The 23,130-nt window shown below is 38.2% G+C and overlaps 1 protein-coding gene across 2 annotated transcripts in view; it reads right to left on the bottom strand.

Moving 5' to 3' along the window:
* The window catches only part of TTC8 (tetratricopeptide repeat domain 8), a 50,272-nt gene extending 28,292 nt beyond the window's left edge, over window positions 1-21,980 (bottom strand). The window contains exons 1-6 of one of the 2 annotated variants that reach the window (XM_032624283.1): window positions 21,748-21,980; window positions 6,853-6,973; window positions 5,697-5,760; window positions 5,423-5,582; window positions 5,118-5,207; window positions 2,670-2,714 (exon numbers count right to left, since the gene is read on the bottom strand). In XM_032624283.1, the coding sequence (XP_032480174.1) occupies window positions 2,670-2,714; window positions 5,118-5,207; window positions 5,423-5,582; window positions 5,697-5,760; window positions 6,853-6,973; window positions 21,748-21,861 (594 nt within the window). In that variant the 5' untranslated portion in view covers window positions 21,862-21,980. Of the gene's footprint in view, window positions 1-2,669; window positions 2,715-5,117; window positions 5,208-5,422; window positions 5,583-5,696; window positions 5,761-6,852; window positions 6,974-19,483; window positions 19,504-21,747 lie in introns of those variants that run through there. The other variant, XM_032624284.1, reaches the window with a different exon arrangement.
* Between the last annotated feature and the right edge of the window lie 1,150 nt (window positions 21,981-23,130).

Genomic DNA, 23,130 nt, shown 5'->3' with positions numbered 1-23,130 from the left:
TATATTTAAGGATCTTTGAATAAGTCAATCAATCCGATATCTAGATATTAATAAAGACCTAGAAGGTCATAAATAAAAGGCGTAAGTTTATAAAAGTCCATAAGAACAGGGAACCTTGGCAGATCTCGACAACATGTTTGTGAATACATCCACCTGGGCGTCCCAGTGACCTTCCTAAGTAATAGTGCTCCAACCTCTAAAGTTTAAAAAACAGTCATCCTTTCACTATTGTTAGAGTTGCGACAACTTCAGCATGACGAAATTAAAGAGCATATGGAAATAAAGATTCCAGAATCACCAACCCACACGCCCCTTCAGTTTGTCAACATTGCCAATACTGCCCCAAGAAGGGAGAGGAAGGAAGTTATTAAGAACTCAAAGGCAGAAATACAGTTTTCCGTAGAACAAATTCTATTTTTTCAATGTAGCTGAAAAAACAACATTCCTCAACAAAATTATGTAAATGCCAAGATGCAGAACAACATCTTCAAGATGAATAAAGACATCATCACTATGACCTATAAACAGCATATGGTCTGTCAACTTTCTGAACCCATTGCCTACAACTCTTCCCCTTCAAAGACCTCACTCCAGCCACAGTGGCCTCCTCACTGTTCCTTAAACAATCCAAGAATGCTAATATTCGGGGCCTTTGCAGTTAAAGTTGTCTCTGATGTACGTGCTCTTCCTCCACCTAACCATATGGTTTGTCTCCCTTCATACAGGTCTCTGTTTAAATGTCTTTTCAGAGTGGACTTCACTGACCACCTCCCAGCCCATATAAAAGGACATCTTCCCCCATGTCATCTATTCTCTTACCTGGTTTCCCTGCTTTATTTTTATACTGCTTATCCCATGACATTTTATATATTTTTAAGTTTGCTAACTGTCTCTATTCCTTGCCCAACCGGAACGTAATCTCCAAAAGAGCAGAGATTTTGTCTGATTGCTTCACCTTGTAATCTCAGGGCCTAGGACAGTGCCTGGCACACTGTAGTGGCTCAAAATATGTTGGATGAAAGAATAAATGTCTCTGCAATAAATGAATTAATCTTCAAAAAGTCAGGATATAGCTTTATGATACTCTAGTAATTACAAATATTTACTCATTTATAAAATGGGATGGTATTTGAATGTTTCTTTTTAATGACAGTGTAACTACATGATTTTATATATCACCCTGAAACCCTCTGACCAGCTTTATACTGAGTGAAAATGGCATGTACTGACTTTTATTTACAGAAATGTGCATGGTTTCTCAGTTGCCCCAACCTTAGTTTTCTCTTTTCTCGATGTGACCACATCCACTATCACTTCATTATCGATAGCTCCCATACTCTGTGTATCTGGCCCAGGACCCCTATATTTTAGTGTCACAGCTTCCAATACATGCAGTGACATCTCCACTTGGATAGCCTTTCACAATTTCAAACTAAAAATGCCTTCTAGTGAATTATTCAGCTTCTTTACAAACTGACGTCCTTCCCTAATAATCCCATTTCTGTTAGTAAAACGGCCATTCTTCCAGCATCTTTAAGAGGCAAGTTTGAGCTGTGTCTTTCCTTTGTTTCCCATACCAAATCTAGCATCACGTTCTGTCACTTCTTTCTCTAAAATGTCTCTTTGACACCCCCATTTTTGAGAATGTGGTTTATTTATTTCTCTTTCCATACCTTGCTCCTGTTTTTACCCTTCTTTTACATTTTTTCCCACCCTTTCCAAAAAATCCTACTGATTTTATGGATTTTTACTAATATTATCCCCTGATTTTTCCCCTTGATCTTCGGTACCAATTTCACATTCTGGCAATTACCTTTTTAACTGTTTCATTATGTCAATTTTATTTCCTCAGCTAGATTACATGGCTTGTAGAGGCAGGAACAAATATCATATTTTTATTAGTTTTCCTAGTACATAACATAATGGTTGACACATAGAAAACACAATTGAGAAAAATGCTTTTGTCTTCCTGAATACTTAATATATAAGGTTTTTTCCTTGAAGAAGAAAATGACAGAAAATACTATCATTAGACACTGTAGAATTAACTACATTTGATTGGACAAGATCTGTGAAGTTACTGCTCATTTGCATATTAGTATGTTGAAAAATGACACAAATGGAGAAGTCCTGAGCATGTAACCTTAAAATTCTCCGTTGAAAGGCTACCAAGACGACTGATTATTGATTATTGTTGAAGCTGGTTGATGGTTGATACAGGCTCATTATACTCTCCACTTGCACATGTTTGAAATTTTCTATCATAAAATGTTAAAGGGGAAGAGATGGGGAACACTACAAAGAGACCAGAAATACATGTATTAGTAAACCTATAATCACTATATGGACCAAAGAAGAAAATGGATCAACAATGCTAACTATTAGTATCAAAAATAAACTTTAACACAAACATACTACGCAGCATTCTCAATTATCTATATCTTGCCCTTTAATGGAGGTCTACTACTCTATGGATCAGGCACAAGTCTTATGACTTCTATAGTTATACAAAGTTTCCTATTGAAACTGACAGTGGATTTGAAAGTATCAGTAAATCTCCAATCTTCATAATTCCATCTGTTTATAAGGTAAGAAATAGAACATTTCAGAATCTAAATCCCCAAAGTCATAAAAATCACATTAAAAAATAGCGCAAATTCAAAACTTACAGTCTTAACATCATTTTCATGATGAAAGATATACTCGAACAAAGCCTGTGAAGAAAAAAAATGCAAAAAAATGCATTAGCTTTTATTTTGACAAAGGTACTTTATTGTCATATCAAAACTCAAAGGCCATGTTGACAGCAGCTAGATTGAACCAAAATAACAAAGTACTGTAAAGTGCCTGGGATTTATAAGTAAAGGGTCTATCCACCATTTGTTACAACCATTCATTTTAAAATAAGGCTACTTATAACTGATTCCTGTTTTCACAGAGTACGAACTGGAAAGCTCAAATAATTCAGCAATTTTTTTCATATTACACATACTATTTTATCAGAAAGAGACAAATGAAAAGACCAACTTTAGGACTGTCATAAAACTGCATGTATTATACAGTGATTATGATATTAATAATGACACTTTAGACATGGGAAAATCTGGAAGTTCTTTCCAAAACAAAGTAGAGTTTAACTGTAAAGTAGGGAGTTTTTCCTTAATATGCAGATGCCTCTATGTGCAGCCAGGGCTGAGAATCATTATTCTAATACTGCCCCCAACCTATCTGGATAAATGAGCATTTACCAGACTACCTCTTGGTGGTACTACATTTGTCCATAATACCATTATTTTATACTTGCAAAGAGGCTAGCACCCCTGAAAGATATCAAGATTATTAACAGAGATGACCTGAAGGCAAACAAAAAAAGAAAAAAGAAATTAGGATGAGGCCCTCTTTAGAAAACTATTCCTAATCCTCCATTTGTTCTCTTATTAAAAAAATTTTAAAAAGTTATGAGAGCAGTTGGTGTTACCACTCCCATGAAAAGGATGTTATAACACCCAAGACAGTGTCAAGGAGTCACCAGCCACCCCAAGCAATATGCCAATATTAGAAATGAGTCCTGATAAGTCAAGGCAAGTTGGGAACCAAAGACAGAGAAACCTGGCATTATTTCTACAACACACTAAATAAGTGCAAAATCTAGCTCGTCTAAATCTAGTAACATAGACCAGGTCTGTCCTGGAAGCATCCTAATTTGAGGGAAATGCCTCTACTGACTACACTCCCTGGTTAGAAAACAACAATGGTATTAAGTAGCCATTCAGCCACCTCAAATAAATGGCCTAAAAAGATAAGGAATCAGATATTCCTCATAAAGGAAAGGGAAATAAGTAAAAGTTTATGATTTTGCTAAATGAAGTTGACCGGGTTGCTATCAAATAAGAAATTAAGAAAAACATCACTGGGGGGCTTCCCTGGTGGCGCACTGGTTGAGAATCTGCCTGCCAATGCAGGGGACACGGGTTCGAGCCCTGGTCTGGGAAGATCCCACATGCCGCGGAGCAACTGGGCCTGTGAGCCACAACTACTGAGCCTGCGCGTCTGGAGCCTGTGCTCCGCAACAAGAGAGGCCACGACAGTGAGAGGCCCGCACACTGCGATGAAGAGTGGCCCCCGCTCACCGCAACTAGAGAAAGCCCTCGCACAGAAACGAAGACCCAACACAGCCAAAAGTAAATAAATAAATTAATTAAAAAAAAAAAAGAAAAACATCATTGGCATTATTATAGTCTGATTCCTTTTTTGCCAACTGGCATTCCTTTTCCTGATTTAAATTTCAAGTCTGTATGGCTAGTGTCCTTTTTCATTTTCCCTAGAGTGTTTAATATTTACTAAATATGTTAAACACCAGTAGAACTGATAATAGGAATGAGCTCAGCACTCATGCACAGAATTCATAGAGATTACAGCTAAAAACCTGAGCTAGGCTTACACCAATTTCCAGAAGCTAACTGCTCCTGGCTCTGAATTATTCCATGCTCACCTCTAAACTTTTCTGTACTGGAAAGGTCACGAACATCCTCCTTTCTCTCCCTCTTCCTCTCCCTTCTCACTCTCTTATCACTTTTTCTCTTGCTCTCACTTTCTCTTTAATTTAGAGGAGCATTTAATGGTTAGAAGTACTAATGTAGTTGGCTTGCTGCTGTCTGGCTCAAGAAATCTTTATTGAGATGCCTGATTAATTACTAATTAGAAAGAGAACATTTTTTTATCTTCTTTTTGACAGTTCTAAAATCCTACAAGGATAGAAAATTATTTTTCTGAGAACAGTCCAAGCTGAAAAAGAAAAATACACACACATACAGATGATCTCCTAAACTTCATTGCCCAAAGATGGTGGGTAATGGGTAACATCTGCTTTCTTTGTTATAAATTGCTGTTCTTTATTAGGAGAAAAAGAATTTCCTATTATAATGGTATATATGCTTTATTTCTGATTGACTTTCCTTAACTCAATACTAAGAGAAATTTTAGATATTAGAATAATTAAACATTTCCATTTCAATCAAGACAAGGTCTTTTCTTCACAAATTTTTATCCATTTCCTGTAATGTTATGATAACATTTTGAACATTACTTCATAACATAAAATAATTTTAAGTACATACCTTTGCCAATTTAGGTTTCTGGGCATATTTTGTTAAATTCAGTCTAGATAAATTTATAAAAGGTCCATCAGGACTTGTAAGCATGGAAGCCTATGGGGAAAAATGATAGAACAAGAAATCTGAAACTTTCTCTTGAAACACAAATTGAGTTTAATGTGCATAAAATTATAAAGCCAACACAAGTAAAAAGAATCACCTTCAAAATTTTTCCATATAATTGTCTACTATAAAAATAGTGAAAAATGATTAACATAACATAAATTACTTTGGTCATACAAGGCTATGGTAAAGCTGACAGAATTTACCGTTCCCAGCCTGACAAATCTTCCAGATGAGCTGGTAATAGGGCGAGCTGTGTAGGCAGTTCTGGGTGTTCTGATGGCCTGTTCCATAGTGCCTGGCCTTCCACTTTGTGTGCTGGGTCTAAGGAAACCTGTAATGGGTCTTCCAGCTTGAGTGATTGGCCTGTGAAGATTGTAAATTGTTAAAATACAAAGAAGATCAATAAAGGAAGATTCTCATGCAGCCTGGTCAATATTTAGTGGCAAAGGGAATGAAATAGGAGTATACTGAACATACCTGACAGCTGGACTAGGCCCTCCTGTCTGATTAGTTCCAGGGAGTTTCAGAGATGTTCCAGGACCTATAAGATGAGATGGCAAATTCAATTTGTATATTATTTATTGATCTGTAAAAACTGTCCACTAATGCAATTTTCACAAATGTGCTAGCCTGGTGAAAAAGACATTAGTAACAGGAAATGTATCTAGAGAAATGTGTTTGAGATTAATATTTATTGAGTACCTATCATGTTACTTTTGTTATTACATTTAATCTCCACACTAATTCTGCAAGGTAGGTAGTACTAACCCATTTAGCAAAGGCTTAGAGATTTAAATAAACAGGTCAACCTGTTAGTAGAGCCAGCATTCAAACTCAAGACAGGCAGGCTCCAAAGCTCCAACACATCAAAATGACAGTTCTATACACATAGTTTATTTTTCATACAAACTTCTTCTCCCAATAAAAGATCAGTTATCCCCAATATTTGGAATTTAGATATTTTAACTCCAAAAGAGCAAAATGATAGGGAAAAAAGACATCTTAACATGAAACATATGTACTTTTTTTCTCAATTTCCACTGAAGCATTAAAACAGCTATTACCTTCCAAACATATATAAATGACTGATAACTGTCACAACTAACGAATTACCAGCAAAATACCGTATGTCATGGTAATCATCCAATACCATTCACAGCAGCACACCTGCAAGCTGGGACTAGGCCACTGTGACGATCCTGAGGGACAGTCACTGCCTAGCAAATCACTCCATCACCTCACACCATGCATTAGAGCAAATCATCAATTATTACAATGAAGTGATGTTTTCAAATTATCATTTTTTTAGAACACTTCTGTTGTTTGGATGCTTCCTGTGTTTAGACTCTCAGATAAACAATCTTTGATATATTAGATAAGCAGCTCAGATAGAATGCCTTTTTATAAAATATTTTAAAATGCATAATATAGCTTCTACTGAAAAATAGTTATACATCAATCTCACACCTTAAGTTTAAGAGAATATAATTGTGCCTTTGTACTATAAGGCAGAATAGAGGTAATATTTTTTCATGCATGTATGTGTCTTATTTTTATTATAAAAAAGTACACATAGAGAGTATTCCTCCTCCTAATGGCTTTTCATTTACTTAACTGAAAAACCAGTACTTACGTGGAACCTGAGCAATAGCATTTTCATCCAGTATCATTTCTGCAATTCCTTCCTGATCTACATCAATTTCATCTATGTACACCATTTCAGTTAGTGCTCGTGCTTTTAAAATCCAGGCTGCCTAAAAAGCATAGATAAGATAAAGCATGTCTTAAATTGCATTAGAAGTAGTGCATAGCCTATAGAAATCAGCCATCCTTTATTATTATCTAATTTTTTATCAAACATGTTTACCATACTTAATGCATGATACTAATTTAAAGGGCTATGTCCAGGAACTAATACAAGAAGGCAAGGTCATTATTAATCAAGAAACAATCAATAGATCAATTATCTAGTAAACAAAAGTGTGGTAATTACCTAGTAGTCTTGTAACATGCCTTTTTATAAGTGAAAGAAGATCTTTATAGAAAATTTTACTAGAATAATAATTTGAAAACAGATGAGTAAAGCTACAACCACGTGTTCTTTCTGCCTTTCTCCTTCAGGGCCAAGTCCTTCGTGAAGACTTCCCTGATAGTTTAACTCTGAACCTACTTCCCTCTTGTCTTTCTTAGAAAGCACTTTCTTTTATACTTCTATTATTATGTACTTACTATATTCAACCAACACTATAATTATTTGGGCATATGTTTGCCCTCTCTTCCCCCAGAACACAAGCTTTTTTACCTTGTTCACTTCTGAATTTTCCATCACACCTATGGTTTGTGTACACAATAGGTATTCCAAAAATTTTAACTTGAACTAGGATTAATTTTTCCCACTTCCCAATAACTAATCAACACAATCTTGGTTGCTTTGTGATCTAGCCAGTAGATCAGCTAGTAAACCTGCTAGAAAGTGGGGAAAAAAATGGAAAGGTAATTAAGGAACCCAGAAAATATCTCATCAGCTTTGCTTTACCCTGAGAAATTAGACGTAAAGGTGTGCACAATTAAATACCTTGTGAAATATTTAAAACTACTTTATCAGAAAAGTTTACCTTTCTGCTTCAATAGAAGCAGGGAGCAATAAAGCTTGGTGTCCTGTGGCAGATTTGGGGAGAAGGCAACACTTGAGGCAGCAGTATAGGACCGACTCTATACTACAGGGGGAGCAGCAGCAAGGGAAATCTGGAAAGGGGTTAGGCCTCATCATACTCGGAATCTGGCTGTGAAGCATGCTGCATGAAGGCAAGGGACCGAGGGAGGAAAAGATGGAGGCTACAAGAGGACCAGAGAGTCCTCACATAAGGATATCGAGATGCACTGAATCATCAGCGTGTATTTATTGAGCACCTCCTACTTATGTAGCACTGGGCTAGGTTCTGAGAAGGAAATGCGAGAAGATAAAGACATGGATCCTAATTTTCCTGAACGTATCACCTACTGGATTAAATAACAAGGCAAAGCAATGCACGATATGTGACAAATGAGCTACATGGAAAATGGTTTTACAAGAATTAGAAGGCAGAGATCCTTTTGTGGGCTAAAGTAATTGGAATGTATATTTTTAAAAATTTTTAAAGAAAAAGAATTTTTAAGTCTTCATGCTTTCCTTTTAATGGGAACAAAAGGAAATTACATTGTTGCCTTTGGTCCTCACCATGAGGTATTATCTCCCCTGTGTGAGTCCAGGTCCTCCCAGAAGCAGATGCCAAGAGGGGATTGAATGTGCAGGGCATAAGTAGAGACACAAATGTAGAGAACAAACGTATGGACACTAAGGGGGGGAAAGTGGTGGGGGGAGCGGGGGAGGGGAAGGGTGGTGGTGGGACGAATTGGGAGATTGGGATTGACATATATACAACTAATGTGTATAAAATGGATAACTAATAAGAACCTGCTGTATTAAAAAATAAATTTAAAAAATAATGTTGAAATAAAAAAAAGATATATATAATATCAGCTGTCCACAGAGCTTGTCATCACAAGAGACAGCCTACCACAGGGAAAAAAAAAAAAAAGAAGGCTGTCTTCACAATATATTTAGGTTCCTCAAGTGAAATTACATTTGATTAGATTATTGGGGTTTTGTCTTATACTTTTCTGGTTGAGGTTTACTGGATTCTTAACAGATAACTTAGAATAAAATATTTCAAACATTATGTGTAAATTTAACCCAATTGAATGAGAAGAATATGGACCCAAAGAACTAATTCTTTTGTTTAAAAAGTCAGTTCCAATTGGAACTGCATCTAACTGTGGGAGCCACCAAAGATTAGGAAAGTTGCCAGATTGATACAGCTATTCTCAGGGGTCAAGGAAGTCGTCGCTCATCACTGGCTTGGACTAACGGTTTTATTTAACTTTAAAGATGGAAATAAGTAATCCTGATTTAAGTCCTCACAGTTCCTATTGCCCTGCAAGTATCTGATGGCTTTAATTTTTCAAAAGGGCATATTCTTTGCTGAGCACCTCCGGTGGACAGAAGGAAGGACGGCAGCATTCTCTGTTCACACAGTAAAGCAGGATGTGGGCTTCACTAGTTCATTCCCATATTCCCAGGGAGCACCTACTGCATGCCGGGTCCTGGGAACAGAGATGAGTAAGTCACAGCCCAAGTTCTAGCTCATAAGAATTTCAGTGTTATGGGGAAAGTGCAAAAACGAAAACCTGGAACATGCTATAGAAGGACAAAGAAAGGCACGCAGCTGCCTTGGGGTGGAAGAAAAGGTAAAGGAGGACAGTTTGCCCCACCGCCAAGACAGGAGAGTGCGTGCCAGGTAGAGCGCATAGGGCAAAGGAAGGCCAGCTTGAGGGCTCATATGGAGAAACAAGAGTGTGGTAGAAGAATCAGGTTCAGCTGAGGAGAAGCTGCTTAAGAAGAAGCTGGAGAAAAAGGCAGGGGCCAGTGAGGGATCCTGTATGCCACCTGTATGCCATGATGAGGAGTTAATAAAGCTTCAGGAGTATGATTTGGAGTCCTAGTTAAATTGACTCTCTAAAAGTCAAGTTTTTATTATTACAGTATCATTTATACAGTTGGATATTAATTATCCATGCACATATTTTTAAAACTATTTTCATACCCATTCTGTTATCTCATAGTCCAATCCATCATGCTTCTTGACTTCTATCCTTCTACTAACCCCTCAAATATTAAGAAGGTGCAAATTATTTTACATCAGGCTAAGCAAAACATAGGAATGTAAATCCACTATTCCCTCCCAACCAAATGAATATATGCTTCAGAAGCCAAATAGGAAGATCTTTTTTTAAAAATTTTATTCCATAAGAATTCACTTTTTCAAAAAGGTAAATCTATATTTGTTTCAGTTTCTAAAACCTCATTATTAAGAAGTAGAAATAATGATGTGAATTTCTGATATTTAAAGATCTGCAATAAGATCTACTTGCACCATTACTTAATTTTAAATTTCATCAGTATTTGAGAATATTAATTTTCCTGACTTTCCTCCTTCTATCCTAACAAAAAATGACCTTGAAAATCATGTATCACTGCTTGATTAAACATCAGATTGTAGTCAAAGAACTGCTCTGGGCAACAGGAACAATTCTCGGAATTTTAATGCAAACATTTTATTTTGGAGGCAAGCCAAGCATGTTTTACAGCCCTAAATTCCTCTGCCTGTTTAAATTTTTTTAAAGTTCAAAACTAATCAGTGATTAAAATAAAATGCATACAATATTGTAAATCAACTATACTCCAATAAAAATTTTAAAAAATAAAATGCATAACAAAGCAAACTGGTAACCCTACACTGCCACTTGAATCTGAATAAAACTATAAACTGGTTTTTATCAGAAATACCTAAGTTGTTAATAAATGACAGGGTCATGCAGTTTATGTAGATAAATTTGAATACCTACGTATTGGAAGTCCTGTAAAATCGATAAATATAATAGATGCTTAGGAATTTTTTTTTAAGGGAAAAGCATAGATCCTCCCAATCTAAATGAGTAATCATCACATCAATTATTTCCTTTTTTATCTGCGAAACACAATCCCATCTCATTTACCTGCTGAGTTAGTCTATATACAGGACATTACTCTTGAGGCAACTGTCTGCCAGCTAACATCAGGAAAATACTGACTTCCCTGTGCTACCTTCTGTGAGGTTAATCCAATTTCAGTGATAAAAATAGACAAATTAAAAGGTTAAAACTCTACTGACTGAGTAAAGCAGGTTTACACTGTTTTGTTCCTCTTAATACAGAATGCAAGGCTATGTAAAGCCTTTTAAGACAGGTAAGAAACAATTTTACTAAGTTATTCTTAGAATAAAGCTACCAAAAGAACAGTCTGTCTAACCTGATTTAGACATCATGAGAATCAGTAACATGTGACACTCTGCCTACTCTATGAAAATGAAAATTTAGGCACAAAATGTTGAATTGTTATTGTAAAGCCTCATTTATTTTGAAGTGATAAAAACCTGCAAAAGAGGAAAGGCAAAAAGTGTGAATAGTGAGCTCAAAAGAATCCAGTCAGCCTTGTTCCCTTCTGATTCTTTTAGATCACTATCCAATTAAGTCTATAGTAACAGAGCAGGAAACGTCAAATACAGGTCCTTCATGAAGTCCCTGTGCTGGTCTGAAACTTTCAAATACCACTGAAAGTTTTCAAACCATACCAACAATGCAAATTATTGATGTTTTAATTTAATTTTAACTTTAATCAAAATCTTCCAAAATTACTGAAAACAAAAGGCACATTACTTACTCTATTTATACCTTAGGTGATTCTTATGACTTGTACATGTATTATACAAAAAATAGTTTTCCACGCTCTATCAATTTGGAAATCATGATTATGAACATTCCAATGACAAATGTCATCCTTTTAAAGAACAGAGTACTACATTTTAACCTATTTACCATGTTTGTTTGAAACTACACAGGCCTCCATCAGAGTATTTTGTATACTACTTTCTTCTAAAAGGTTTGATAATTACACATGTAAACCCCATGAGGTTCAAATTGTTTATTTATCTAAAAAACACTTAAAATTCACTCTTGCTTGGCAGGGCAAACCCCTGACAATATTTAAGTTCTCTGATTTACATCTCTCTCGTCCCTTCTCCTTATTCCCAGACTTACTGGAAACACTCTTGGGCTAAAAGCTTCACTGGCCAGGAGGCCCCCTAACCAGACCTCCTCTTCCTGGGTTCCCTTTCCACTCATCTACTGTCTCATCCAGTTAGCAGGTCTCTCTGGCAACCTCTCATGTCTAACAAAGTTCATTTGGTAGATGTGGCTGTCTGACCAAGTCTTTTCTTCCTCACAGTGGCAGGCACCTCTCTCTAAAAACAAGACCTTCCCAAGCAGAGTCGGCCTACTCTTTACTCAAGACCTATGATCCAATCCATCACAGTCCTTTCAGACACTCCTGACATCTTGGCTCCCTTTCTAAGCCTCTGACTCCCCTTGCCTCCGCCTTTATTTTTCTCATCCTCTAGGTCAATATTGGTCATTTCTATTTAAGCTACAAGTCTTAATGAGTAGAGTGCCCTAGTTTTACATCCACCGACACAAAGTATTAGAAATATAATAGTTTATATCTACAGAATGATTGGTAGATATAGCTAATTTTATAACAGCACAAGTAGATAGGCAGCAAATTTTCTAATCTATAGCAACAACTAAGCAATAGTAATTAAACTATTCTCTAAACTAAAGGTTGCAGCTAAACCTTTACCTGAGACACTGGCAATTCTGGATCTCGTTCCTGGAAAGCATTAAGAAGGTTGTAAACATTTTTAGGATGATACAGTATCTAAAATTAAAAGTCTTAATGACCAACCAAGTATTTGTAGGTGGATTCAAACTCATTCAATAAAAACCCAAACATGAACTTTAATCTTTCCCCAAAAGTGCCCTCACAAATTCTGTACAAGTAACACCCTATCCACTGAAGAGTGCTAAATTTTCTATGATCAGAAAATTCTAATTACTGTTACCTCATTTAGAGCACAGAGAAGAGATCTTTACATATTTAATGAATTCACAGTATCTCAGGAATTAAAAATACTTTTACAACTATACCAAGGAAGCTATTTTTATATTCAAAAACAAGTTCATAAAAAAAAAAAAAAAAAAAAGTTCATGGTGGTTAAAGCATTCAGACATTAATCCCTTGAGGAGGAGGAGGAAAATCCACATACTATAAACCCTTCTATTCCCCATAAACATAATGGGATCAGTGGCTAAAGATAAGAAATTAATTCTGACTGCAATGTCTGCCGAGAAATTTTTGTAAATAGACTATGTAATATATATCAGGGTCAGGTGCTGATAAACTCAGGGTTTTTTTCTGTCCAAAATTAAATAGAAATGCATTGGTTAAAAACACAGATTTATAACAAATTTATTTATAAAAGATCTACACTTTCACATCTACAGTCAGCAGCCTCTGAACACTCAATCTGCAGCATGTTTTACTGGGAAAGCTACTAAGAAACAGAAAAAGGAAAGAAAAAAAATCCTTGCTTTCCTTGCTTTCTACAGCTCTAAAATCCAAAAAGAATACCCGAAATATTTTTTAAAGGATATATTATGTGTGCAAGCAATGTGTAAACCATCTGGTCACCAAGCAAGGATAAGCAATTTCACATGACACAGAGTAGCAACAAGAGAGGAAAAGGCTAAACTAAGCTAGAAAGTGAGAGCCCTAGGGGGTGGGAGTTAGAGAATACTTGGCAATCAGAACAGAACACAAAACAGCAACTAAGAAGACACAGCAATTGGAGGTTTTCAATGCCAGCGTGCAGAAGAAAGAGCTGGAAAAAGAATAGATCCCACAATCCATATTTAGAGAAATACACTGATACAGGCAAAGAGATGACAGAAGAAATAACCCCTTCTATTCTTTCTTCTGTTTATTTGTATACGTGTCTAAATGACCCCCCATTATCTCATTTGAGTCCCACAACAACCATTTCAGGGAGGCAGGTAAGTGTTATTATCCATTTTACAGATCAGTAAACAAGTTCAGGGATGTCATGTAATTTGCTCAAGGTCACACAAAGAAGCCAGAGCTCTTTCTTGCCAGCCCACCTTGGAGATTAAAAAAAACGAGTTGGATACATAAGGCAAGATTGAAGGGTAAAGTGTAGGAGAGATACAAGATAAGTTTCATATAGAAACAGGTAAAAAAGTTTACCAGAGGTGATTGCAGACAGTGTTTGAAAAGGAAAACAGTGAAAGGAGACAGAGCCACGGAGAGTAAGTAAATGCTGGATGCTTGTTAGTCTGCAGGGAGATTCCTCCAGTGGCCCAAACTGACCCCGGCAGCTCAGCCTCAGAGCGCTCTGTTCACCAATGAACGCCTTCATGCTCTCTGTGTCTCGTCCTGCCCCGCAGGATCGCACTTACGACTTACCAGGCAGGTAAAGAACATTAGGGACCTGATGTGAAATGAGAAGAAAACGAGAAGCGAGAGGATGGAAAGGTGTAGAGACCGGTGAGGTGGTATGGATGGAAGATGGAGGCAAGGCTTAACCACGAGTAAGCAGAGAATACGTTAATTCCACAACATTCTCCTGGCATCCCTGGAACCCCGAGAGGCACTGAAAACATTCTATGTGGGAAGGCACATAATTAAATAAATTACAATACAATGTGTTAAATGCCATACTCAAGCATGGACCAATCACAGATGACTTAGATGGAGGACAGAAAAGCAGAACATAAGAGGTAAGGAAGTCAGGGTAAAAAGAGAGATTATTCTGGAAATGATTGTGTACCAATGATCTATGAACTATATTCAACATCATTTTATCACCAATTTCACTGGACACTTTCCTCACAGATGCTCTCCAGATTACCAACAATCCTTTCAGAAAAATATGACAGAATCCCACCTGCAAATATCTCTAGCTAAGTAGAGATAATAGCAGCTCACTTTTTTGATCACTTAGCATGTGTTAATGAACTTAACCCTCACAACAACCCTTTGAGGTAGGTATGTTATCATGGCCATTTTACGGATAATTCTGAGGTCAAAGTGTGCAGGCAGTATTTGAACCTAGACTCTCTCAGTCAAGAGCATGCACTTTGCTTTACATATGAGACCATAGCAAGGCCGGAACGCAGACTACTGTAGAGTGTGGGAAGACCAAGTCCAGGTATGGCTGGTCTGGAGATCCACCAGGAGCAGCAGAACGATGGAGGAAAGAGTCAGGATATTTTAATTTAGAGACAGGGCAAATTTAGTGATTTTGTTTTGTTTTGTTTTCTTTTGCGGTACGCGGGCCTCTCACTGTTGTGGCCTCTCCCGTTGCGGAGCACAGGCTCTGGACGTGCCGGCTCAGTGGACATGGCTCACGGGCCCAGCCGCTCCGTGGCATGTGGGATCTTCCCGGACCGGGGCACGAACCCGCGTCCCCTGCATCGGCAGTGGACTCCCAACCACTGCGCCACCAGGGAAGCCCAAATTTAGTGATTTAATTTTTAAATCACTAAGACCTTCATCTGGGTCTCTCTCAATTATAGTTTTTATGATTTAAATTAATCCACATATACAGGAAACCACAAGTTAGGTTCACTTGGTCTAGCAAATTATTTCCATGGGTATTATCAGCATAGTTTGAGTAGAAAGCATCAGGCCCAGGCCTAGAGTCAGAAAACCTGGGCTTGATCCACAGGGAGCCACTTAGCTGCATGACCTTGAACAACCTCCATTACCCAGTCCTCCTCTCAAATTAGAGCAATAGTGCCTACTTTATAGGATAGCTTTAAAAATAAAACCTTGAAGATTATTTCATAATTTTCAGAGTTCTTATACCACAGTAGTTCATGAAGTCTAAGGTGGTAGTACTTTCAACAAGAAGTATTAACCACACAGAATTTCTTTATAAATACATGTACATAATGAACAGAAAAGCACCCAACTCTCTATTACTTCCTTTTTCAGAACTCAGAACTGACTCCCAGTTATGGCACATCAAATTAAAACTTCCCTTTGAATCTCCGTGAAAGTACGAAGACAGGGAAAGTAGAGTGGCACTGCCTAGAACCAGCAAAAACTCACCAGCATAAACTTCAATTCACAGTAGTTTGCTTCCTTCCTTCCTCCCTAGGGTATAGCTTTTTCTCTTAGGTTGTTGCTATTACTTTAGGGAATCAAATCTCCAGATGATTCTGAATGCAACTTCCAAATTGCCACCAATGCTTACTCTGGCTAATGAGTCTGCCCAACTCTGCTCTTAAACTACAGAGTCATTATTCAGAATTTAGCAAAAACAGGAAGGAAAAGAATGTAAGAGAACAGAGAAATGAATGCATTTCAGAGGGTTTAGGGAAATCTAGTGACCAAGGAGCCAAGTGGGAATGCAATCTGTAAAATTCAGCAACGTGAACTGCTCTGCAGAGTACAGAATCAAAAGAATGCCTGGTTATAAGTCTCCATGCCCCAATGAGGAAATAAATTAGATAATCATACAGAAAGATGTTTATTTGGCTTGGATCACCAGATCATTGTCTCAACCAGCTACTAACGTACAGCTCACTGGGGACCCCTGCTTCTCGACCTTTCATCTAAGCCAGTGGCTTTCAGCCTTTTCTCCACCTTCAAACCATTGACAGTAATAACCCCCTCCTCTCTCATTATAAGCAGAGATTGCGGGTGGCAAGAAAAATGTAAATTACCCCCATTCGGATAAACAGCTAACCCTCCCACTCCCAGAATCACAGATTTTAACAATTTAAAAATCTATCAGAAATCTACCTCATTAAGTATATTTTAAAAAAAATCAACGACTACCTCTATGTTTTATGAACTGTTGAATTATACTGGAGCTAAAATCAGGGCTGCTTTTAAAGCCATGAATCTGACATATGGAACACAAAGAACAGTAATCAGATTAAGCAACTAATCAGGATGACCGACATGAGCCGTAAAAGCAAGCATTCCCTCTAGGTCATGTTGCTGCATGGAAGGCCATTTTGCATTTCTCTCTTTTATGCCTTATAACTTTTAACCACTTTTCTAGTCACGATTTAGAGAAAACTTTGACAAAAGATAGCACTTCTCTATGAATTGATTGTTCCTACTGTCTTTTGTCAAATGGGGAAACTACGATGATGAATTAACCAGTTATCCTTCTTTATTCTTAACTGATCAGAGCTTTAATGTCCTTCATGCTTACAGACCCTGCCCTCTGTTTCACACCATTCTGCATCTGGGAAAAGCAGTTCAGAATCCATCTTTTTCAGGAACCCTTCCCAAACATCATGTTATTACCTTCAACCTACCCTTCAGTCCTCCTGTATCCAAATAAAATTGTGTAACTCTAAGGAAACAAGCTGGTCCACAGTATATCATACCTCTCCAGCCAACCTGACTACTCTGACTTTGGCAAGAATCAAAACTAAATAAAATCCACATGTCCTAATAGAAAATACAAGGCACTAATTAAATATTTTTGATGATACTATACCAAAATGGTATCTCTTAAAGGAGAACTAAATGTAGAAGAAATAGTCTTAGAGGTGGGCTTCATTCCAAAAGGTTAATGTATCACCACCAAAACGTCTTTTTGAAGCTCCCTGGACCAGGTTATAAAAAGATTAGCAAATAGCAAATCACTTTAGAGAGGTTCTCCTCATCTGGGAGAAAAATAAGCAAAACCCAAAGTGAATATTAACATAAAAAACAAAAGCTATTTTTGTTCTAGAAAAAAAAAAGCAAGAGCAAAAATGAATCCATTTGGCACTCAGGAGAAATATTTTAATTTCCTTTCTCTTCCATGTGTCCAGGCACTGCTTCAAAGTCACTCATTTGTAATCAGATCAGTTGTGTGGCACAGCAATGGTAATTCAAGAAGCTGCAGAGGAAAAATATTCTACTTTAAAATGTAGAAGCCTCAAAGAAAAGCCCATGAGGCTAAAGGGGTACATGAAGATAAACCAGGGAAACCGCAGGGGCTGAGAGTCATCTGCCTCTGCTCTGATCACATTACCGTTAGCTTTTCATAGATTGCTAGTCTCTCCATTTAACTTCCTCCACTGAAACAAGAGTGTTGTGAAGAAATACCAATGATGATAATGACTATCAGAAACACTCTCCTGGAGGGATCCAGGAAGAATTTGCTCAACTGATTAAAAAAAAAAAAAAAAACTGACCCTCGAGATAAGAAATGAATTAAGAATGTCCATGATGCGATTACATGTGTATGAAAAGGTGAATACATATAAGAACCTATGGTGCTGAGAATTAGGATGGGGGGCAGGGAGAAGCAAAGACCACCAGGCAATTAGGGTGATCTCCATAAACAGAGTGGAAGCTGGCACACATAAATAACACCATCCAGATGCATATATGAATACGATCAAGGCACTCATTCAGCAAAATACATAATGACGGCACCTGTGTGCCAGATTCTGTGCCATTCCATACAGATCTGCCATCCTGGACTCATATTCTAAGAGAAAGAATGAGAATTTTCAAGCTTTTAATCAAAGGAACCTCCTGGGCTTCCCTGGTGGCACAGTGGTTGAGAGTCCGCCTGCCGATGCAGAGGACACGGGTTCGTGCCCAGGACTAGGAAGATCCCACATGCCGCGGAGCGGCTGGGCCCGTGAGCCATGGCCGCTGAGCCTGCGCATGGGGAGCCTGTGCTCCGCAACGGGAGAGGCCACAAAAGTGAGAGGCCCGCGTACCACAAAAAAAAAACAAAACAAAAACAAAACTTATGTTCCTGGTGAAGTGCTACTCGTCATTCTGAGAATATATATAGTTCCTTCTTAAATAAACTATCTCAGCATAACAAATAAAAAGGATTAGAAAGGGGAAAAATGTCATAAATTTCTTCTAGATCTGGTAGATTTTCTTCGGCAGCCTTTGATACTTGTAGGAGCTAAACATATCAACCCCTGCTTGTAACAATAAAACAGTAACAAAGAATTACATTAAAAAAAACATTTCTAGGATATTAAAATTAATTATGTATCACATTACGAAGTATTATTTCAAGTCCACAATAAATAGGACAGTGGAAGAGGCCAGGACTTAACAAGATCTGTTGCCATAATGATCTTAACCATGTCAGATGGTTAACCAATGACAACAGCAGTATTTCCCAGTATGATCCTGTATCTTTTATTCTTCACTACCATTATCAAAATAAGATCCACTAACCATTCCTTGTAACAAGTCTTAATTTTCCAAGAGGGCCAGCAAGGCCTAAAGGGAACGATATAAGAGGCCAAATAAAAAGATCCAAGTTACTGCCTTGTTTAGCTGTTAATTTTGGAGACTTTAAATGAAGTTCTTAATTTGTTCACCCTGTTCTCCCTAGGTACAAGGAAAGGGGTCAAGATCTCCGCTACAGCTGCTTCTTAACCATTAATAGAAACGCTGATGCTTTGCCTATGCAGTTCCCAAAGTGACAACATCTCCCCAGGATAAATTTGTACCTCTCCCCCAAAAAAGGAATCAGTCAGTGGTCGAGTAAGTTTCAGAATACTGTCTTAATCAAAATTAGGCAGGTTACCTTTTCTCAGGACTTCTCAGAGCCTTTAATCCAAGTACACAGATATGTCAAATTCCCATTTAGCTAAAAATCTTGAAAAAGGAACAGCACATGGGAAAATGTACTGGAAAAAGTTCAGAAACACAGAGTTTTGAAAAATTAGGCTACATAAGCACCAAAGAAGCAGCACAGGATAGACAAAGGGAATGGGCTTACCAGCTTTGTACCTTTGGACAAATTACTTCACCATGTGCCTCAGTGTGCTCTATCTGTAAAATGGGGGAAATAGTACCAACTTCCTAAAATAGCTGAGGATTAAATGAGATAACACATAAAACCCTCTGAATCAAGCCTGACACAGAGTAAATACTCAATAAATGTTACCTATTATCTTTGTTACATACTTTGCAAGGTTATTCTAAGCAAAGAAATACACATAATTTATAGAATATATCCCTGGCAAGTAGCAAGCACTCAATAAAAGGTCATTGAACACTGTAAAGTCCTGATCACAGTGTCTAGCACAAACTAAACCTGAATTGCAGTACTGAATGTCACTATGATTACATCATTAAGATTAGAGACATGGAAAACAAACTATGGTTACCAAAGGGGATAGCAGGGTGCGGGGGGGTGGTGGCGGTGGATAGATTAGCGGTTTGGGATTAACATATACACACTACTATATATAAAATAGATAACCAACAAGGACCTACTGTATAGCACAGGGAACTATATTCAATATCTTGTAATAACCTATAATAGAAAACCTGAAAAAGAATATATGTATGTATAACTGAATTGCTTTGCTGTACACCTGAAACTAATACAACATTGTAAATTAACTATACTTCAATGGTTTAAAAAAGATTATAAGGTCTTAACCATTAATAAAAACACTGCTGCTTTGCCTATAACACATTTCCTAATGTGACAACATCTCCCTAGGATGATAACAACAAAGATATCTGAGCCTCGCCCACTGCCAAAAAAGGAATCAGTGATCAAATAAGTTTCAGAACTATTGCATTCATCAAAATTAGGCAAAGTTTCTTTCTGCAGAACTCCTCAGAACCTTTAGTATGAATCTCTAAGTAGGGAATATACATTTCCCAAATGCATTTAATGAGGAAACTTTCTTTCACTGAGCACTCTTGGGACTGTTGTTCTTTGGAACACAGAATGGAAACTATCCTAACTCAACGGAAAAATAGAACAATGTCTGGTACATCACTAGCTTGTAACAAACTTTGGTTGTACAAATGTAAAGGGGTCCATATTTTGTCGTGGTTCCCAAACATATTTGAGGGTGAAATCCTTTTTTTTTTTTTAAGCAGCATTTGTGGGACTACAATGCCAGGAAACATATCTGGAAGCGTGCTTGTCTATGGAAATGCAGTCCTATTAACCAATGTGACCTAACACAAGCACAACCTAGTTTAGCATTCCTACTAACACAGATTGCTCTGTGGGAGATGTGCTATCTATCCGAAGGCCAAAAGATTCACTTTCATAGGTTATCCTCAATCCATTTGCTGGGCACTAAGGCAGAGCCTAGTGACAGTTTTCACGCCTCAGTTTACGGAACTCCCCCTCAATTTTCCTTTTTTTTCTAACATCTCCAAGGCAACACCACTAGAGGAAAAGCTGGGAAACTATAACTACATGGGTACGTTCTGCATTTAATAGACGTACTCACAAGCTACCAGAGTTCTGCTCTCCCTTTTTCTCCTTTTTTGTCTCTTCCAGGAACTACCTGACCCCCAGAGTTGTACCTCTCTTATACCTAGCATAAAAGCCTTTTCACTCACTTTACTTAATATTATACTTTATTTAAGAAACCCTAAATAAACTACTATAATCAATGCCATCTTTCCTTCTTTTACAGGAACTTTTTTCCCATCCCTCCCTCCTAATAATGAATGTATCTTATCCTCTCCTAGATTCTCATTCCTCTAATTTGCATTATTTGCCTCAAGTTGCACTCAAGCCCCAGCATCGAAGGTTCCCCACTCTTGGACAACAGTCTTAAGATGAAGCAGAAGGATTACACGTTTGATCAAAAGAAAAAAAGGCAGCTATTTCAACAGGGAGTGGGAAGTTACAGATCTTTATGTTTATACATAATGGTTTTAGAAATCAATATCGTACGTGCAGCGAGCTTAAGAGCCCATCCACATGCAAGTATAAAGGAACTAACAAAGTTCGTCACCAAATTGTTCCTTTAAGCGACGTCTGAAGGAAAGGGGCTGCTGAAGTTTGAGGAGGGGGCGGTCGTGGCACAGCACTCGTGGGTCCCGCGAGCAAGGACCCACCGGCCAAGGCTCCAGGGGGTTTCACTCCAGGTGCCTGTGCTGACCACAAGGTCAACCTCGCCCTGCGCCTTCTTCCCTGGAGACCCCTCCCGGGGACCTGGGAATCCCCCAGAGCCCTCAGCCTTATTGCCGGGATCCACAGGGCTGACGGGGTCCGGCCTGTACCTGGTCATAAGGGGACTTCTCCAGCATCTGCGTGCACAGGTCGGCGCAGAGCTGGAACTTCCTGCGCCTAAAATAGCTCCAGGCCAGGAGCAGCGGATCCATCTCCGAGCCCATGGCGGCTCCGAGAAAGACCAGGGCCCAGCTCAGGGAGGGCGGGGGACGAGGAGCAGGCGGCGTCCAGCCCTGCCCGGCAACGCGCGGGGGCAGGGGCCTTGCCAGAGAGGCGCCCCGCGTCGCGCCTGAGAATAGGAAAAAGAAAACCCACCTAGAGTAGAACTCAGCTATAGCACTGCCAAACCTTGGCTTTAAAAATCATATACTTTTAAAGACTACATATTTCATTAATTTTCTAGAAGAAGGAACCGTGGCTAAAGTAAGAGGCAGTGACTTAGACACCTGCAACTGGGGTCCTCCACCCACCCAGAGGAGGACCGGTTGCCTGGCAACCGAACTCTCCGCATACTCTGCCAGTCCCAGAAAAATCCCGAGAGTTGAACGTACGCCCGGTCGTTGTCATACTCTTACTCTTCAGGCATTCTTACCCCTATCACTTATCCCTCCGACTTTAAAAACACAAACATGAGAACAGTTTCTCCAATACCATCTCGCCCACCAGAACCCAAAGACCTAAATCCTAAAACTCCCAGTCTGTTTTTCTAAATCCCTCTCACCCAATCTCGGTGTCCGAATGAAAAGGTACATTGAGGATTGCTTAGTCCAAACCGTTCGTTTTACAGATAAGAAACTGAGATGAGCTCAGAGAAATTATTAAGCTAGTGTGGCGTGGAGTTAGGGAGCTGGATTGTAATCCAGATGACTACAAACTGTTAATACCATTTGTTAATTCCACGATGCCTAGGGGTTCTGGATTATAAATCGGTGACATTTTTGCCAAACAAAATAATGTACGAAAAAAAAATCTTTAAGGAGGTTTTGAAACACCATCTCCACGTACTTGTTGTTTGTCAAATGTTTACTTGTGCAGAGTGATTTCTTCAGGTACAATTCTGACTTTCCTCTAGAGATTTACACAGATGACAAATATCTTTTATGGTTAGGAAAAGAGAAGTGTGACCAAGCTAAGTCCAGGTTGACTTCATTATGGAGGACTAGGGGATATTTTTTCCTTGCCTTCTTCCTACCACAGTGAGAGAGGCAGGAGAGGAAAAGTTAACTCGATATTGAAGAACTTTCTGATCAGTTCTAAATCTCCTTTACAGATAAGAAGCAAACTAACAGCTCTTAGTAAAGATAAATCACTCGTAATTTTCTCAAACCACTAAGGTACCATAATGAAGACATTATATTGAATCCAGATACATATACATCTCATATATATCAAAATGAAAGCTTTCTAAAATAAAAAATGGGTTGTGAGTAGTT

The sequence above is a fragment of the Phocoena sinus genome, chromosome 2 (assembly GCF_008692025.1).
Source record: "Phocoena sinus isolate mPhoSin1 chromosome 2, mPhoSin1.pri, whole genome shotgun sequence".
In the NCBI taxonomy this organism is placed as follows: Eukaryota; Metazoa; Chordata; class Mammalia; order Artiodactyla; family Phocoenidae; genus Phocoena; species Phocoena sinus.
The sequence above is the reverse complement of the archived record's forward strand: the minus strand, read 5'-3'. Positions and strand labels throughout refer to the sequence as shown.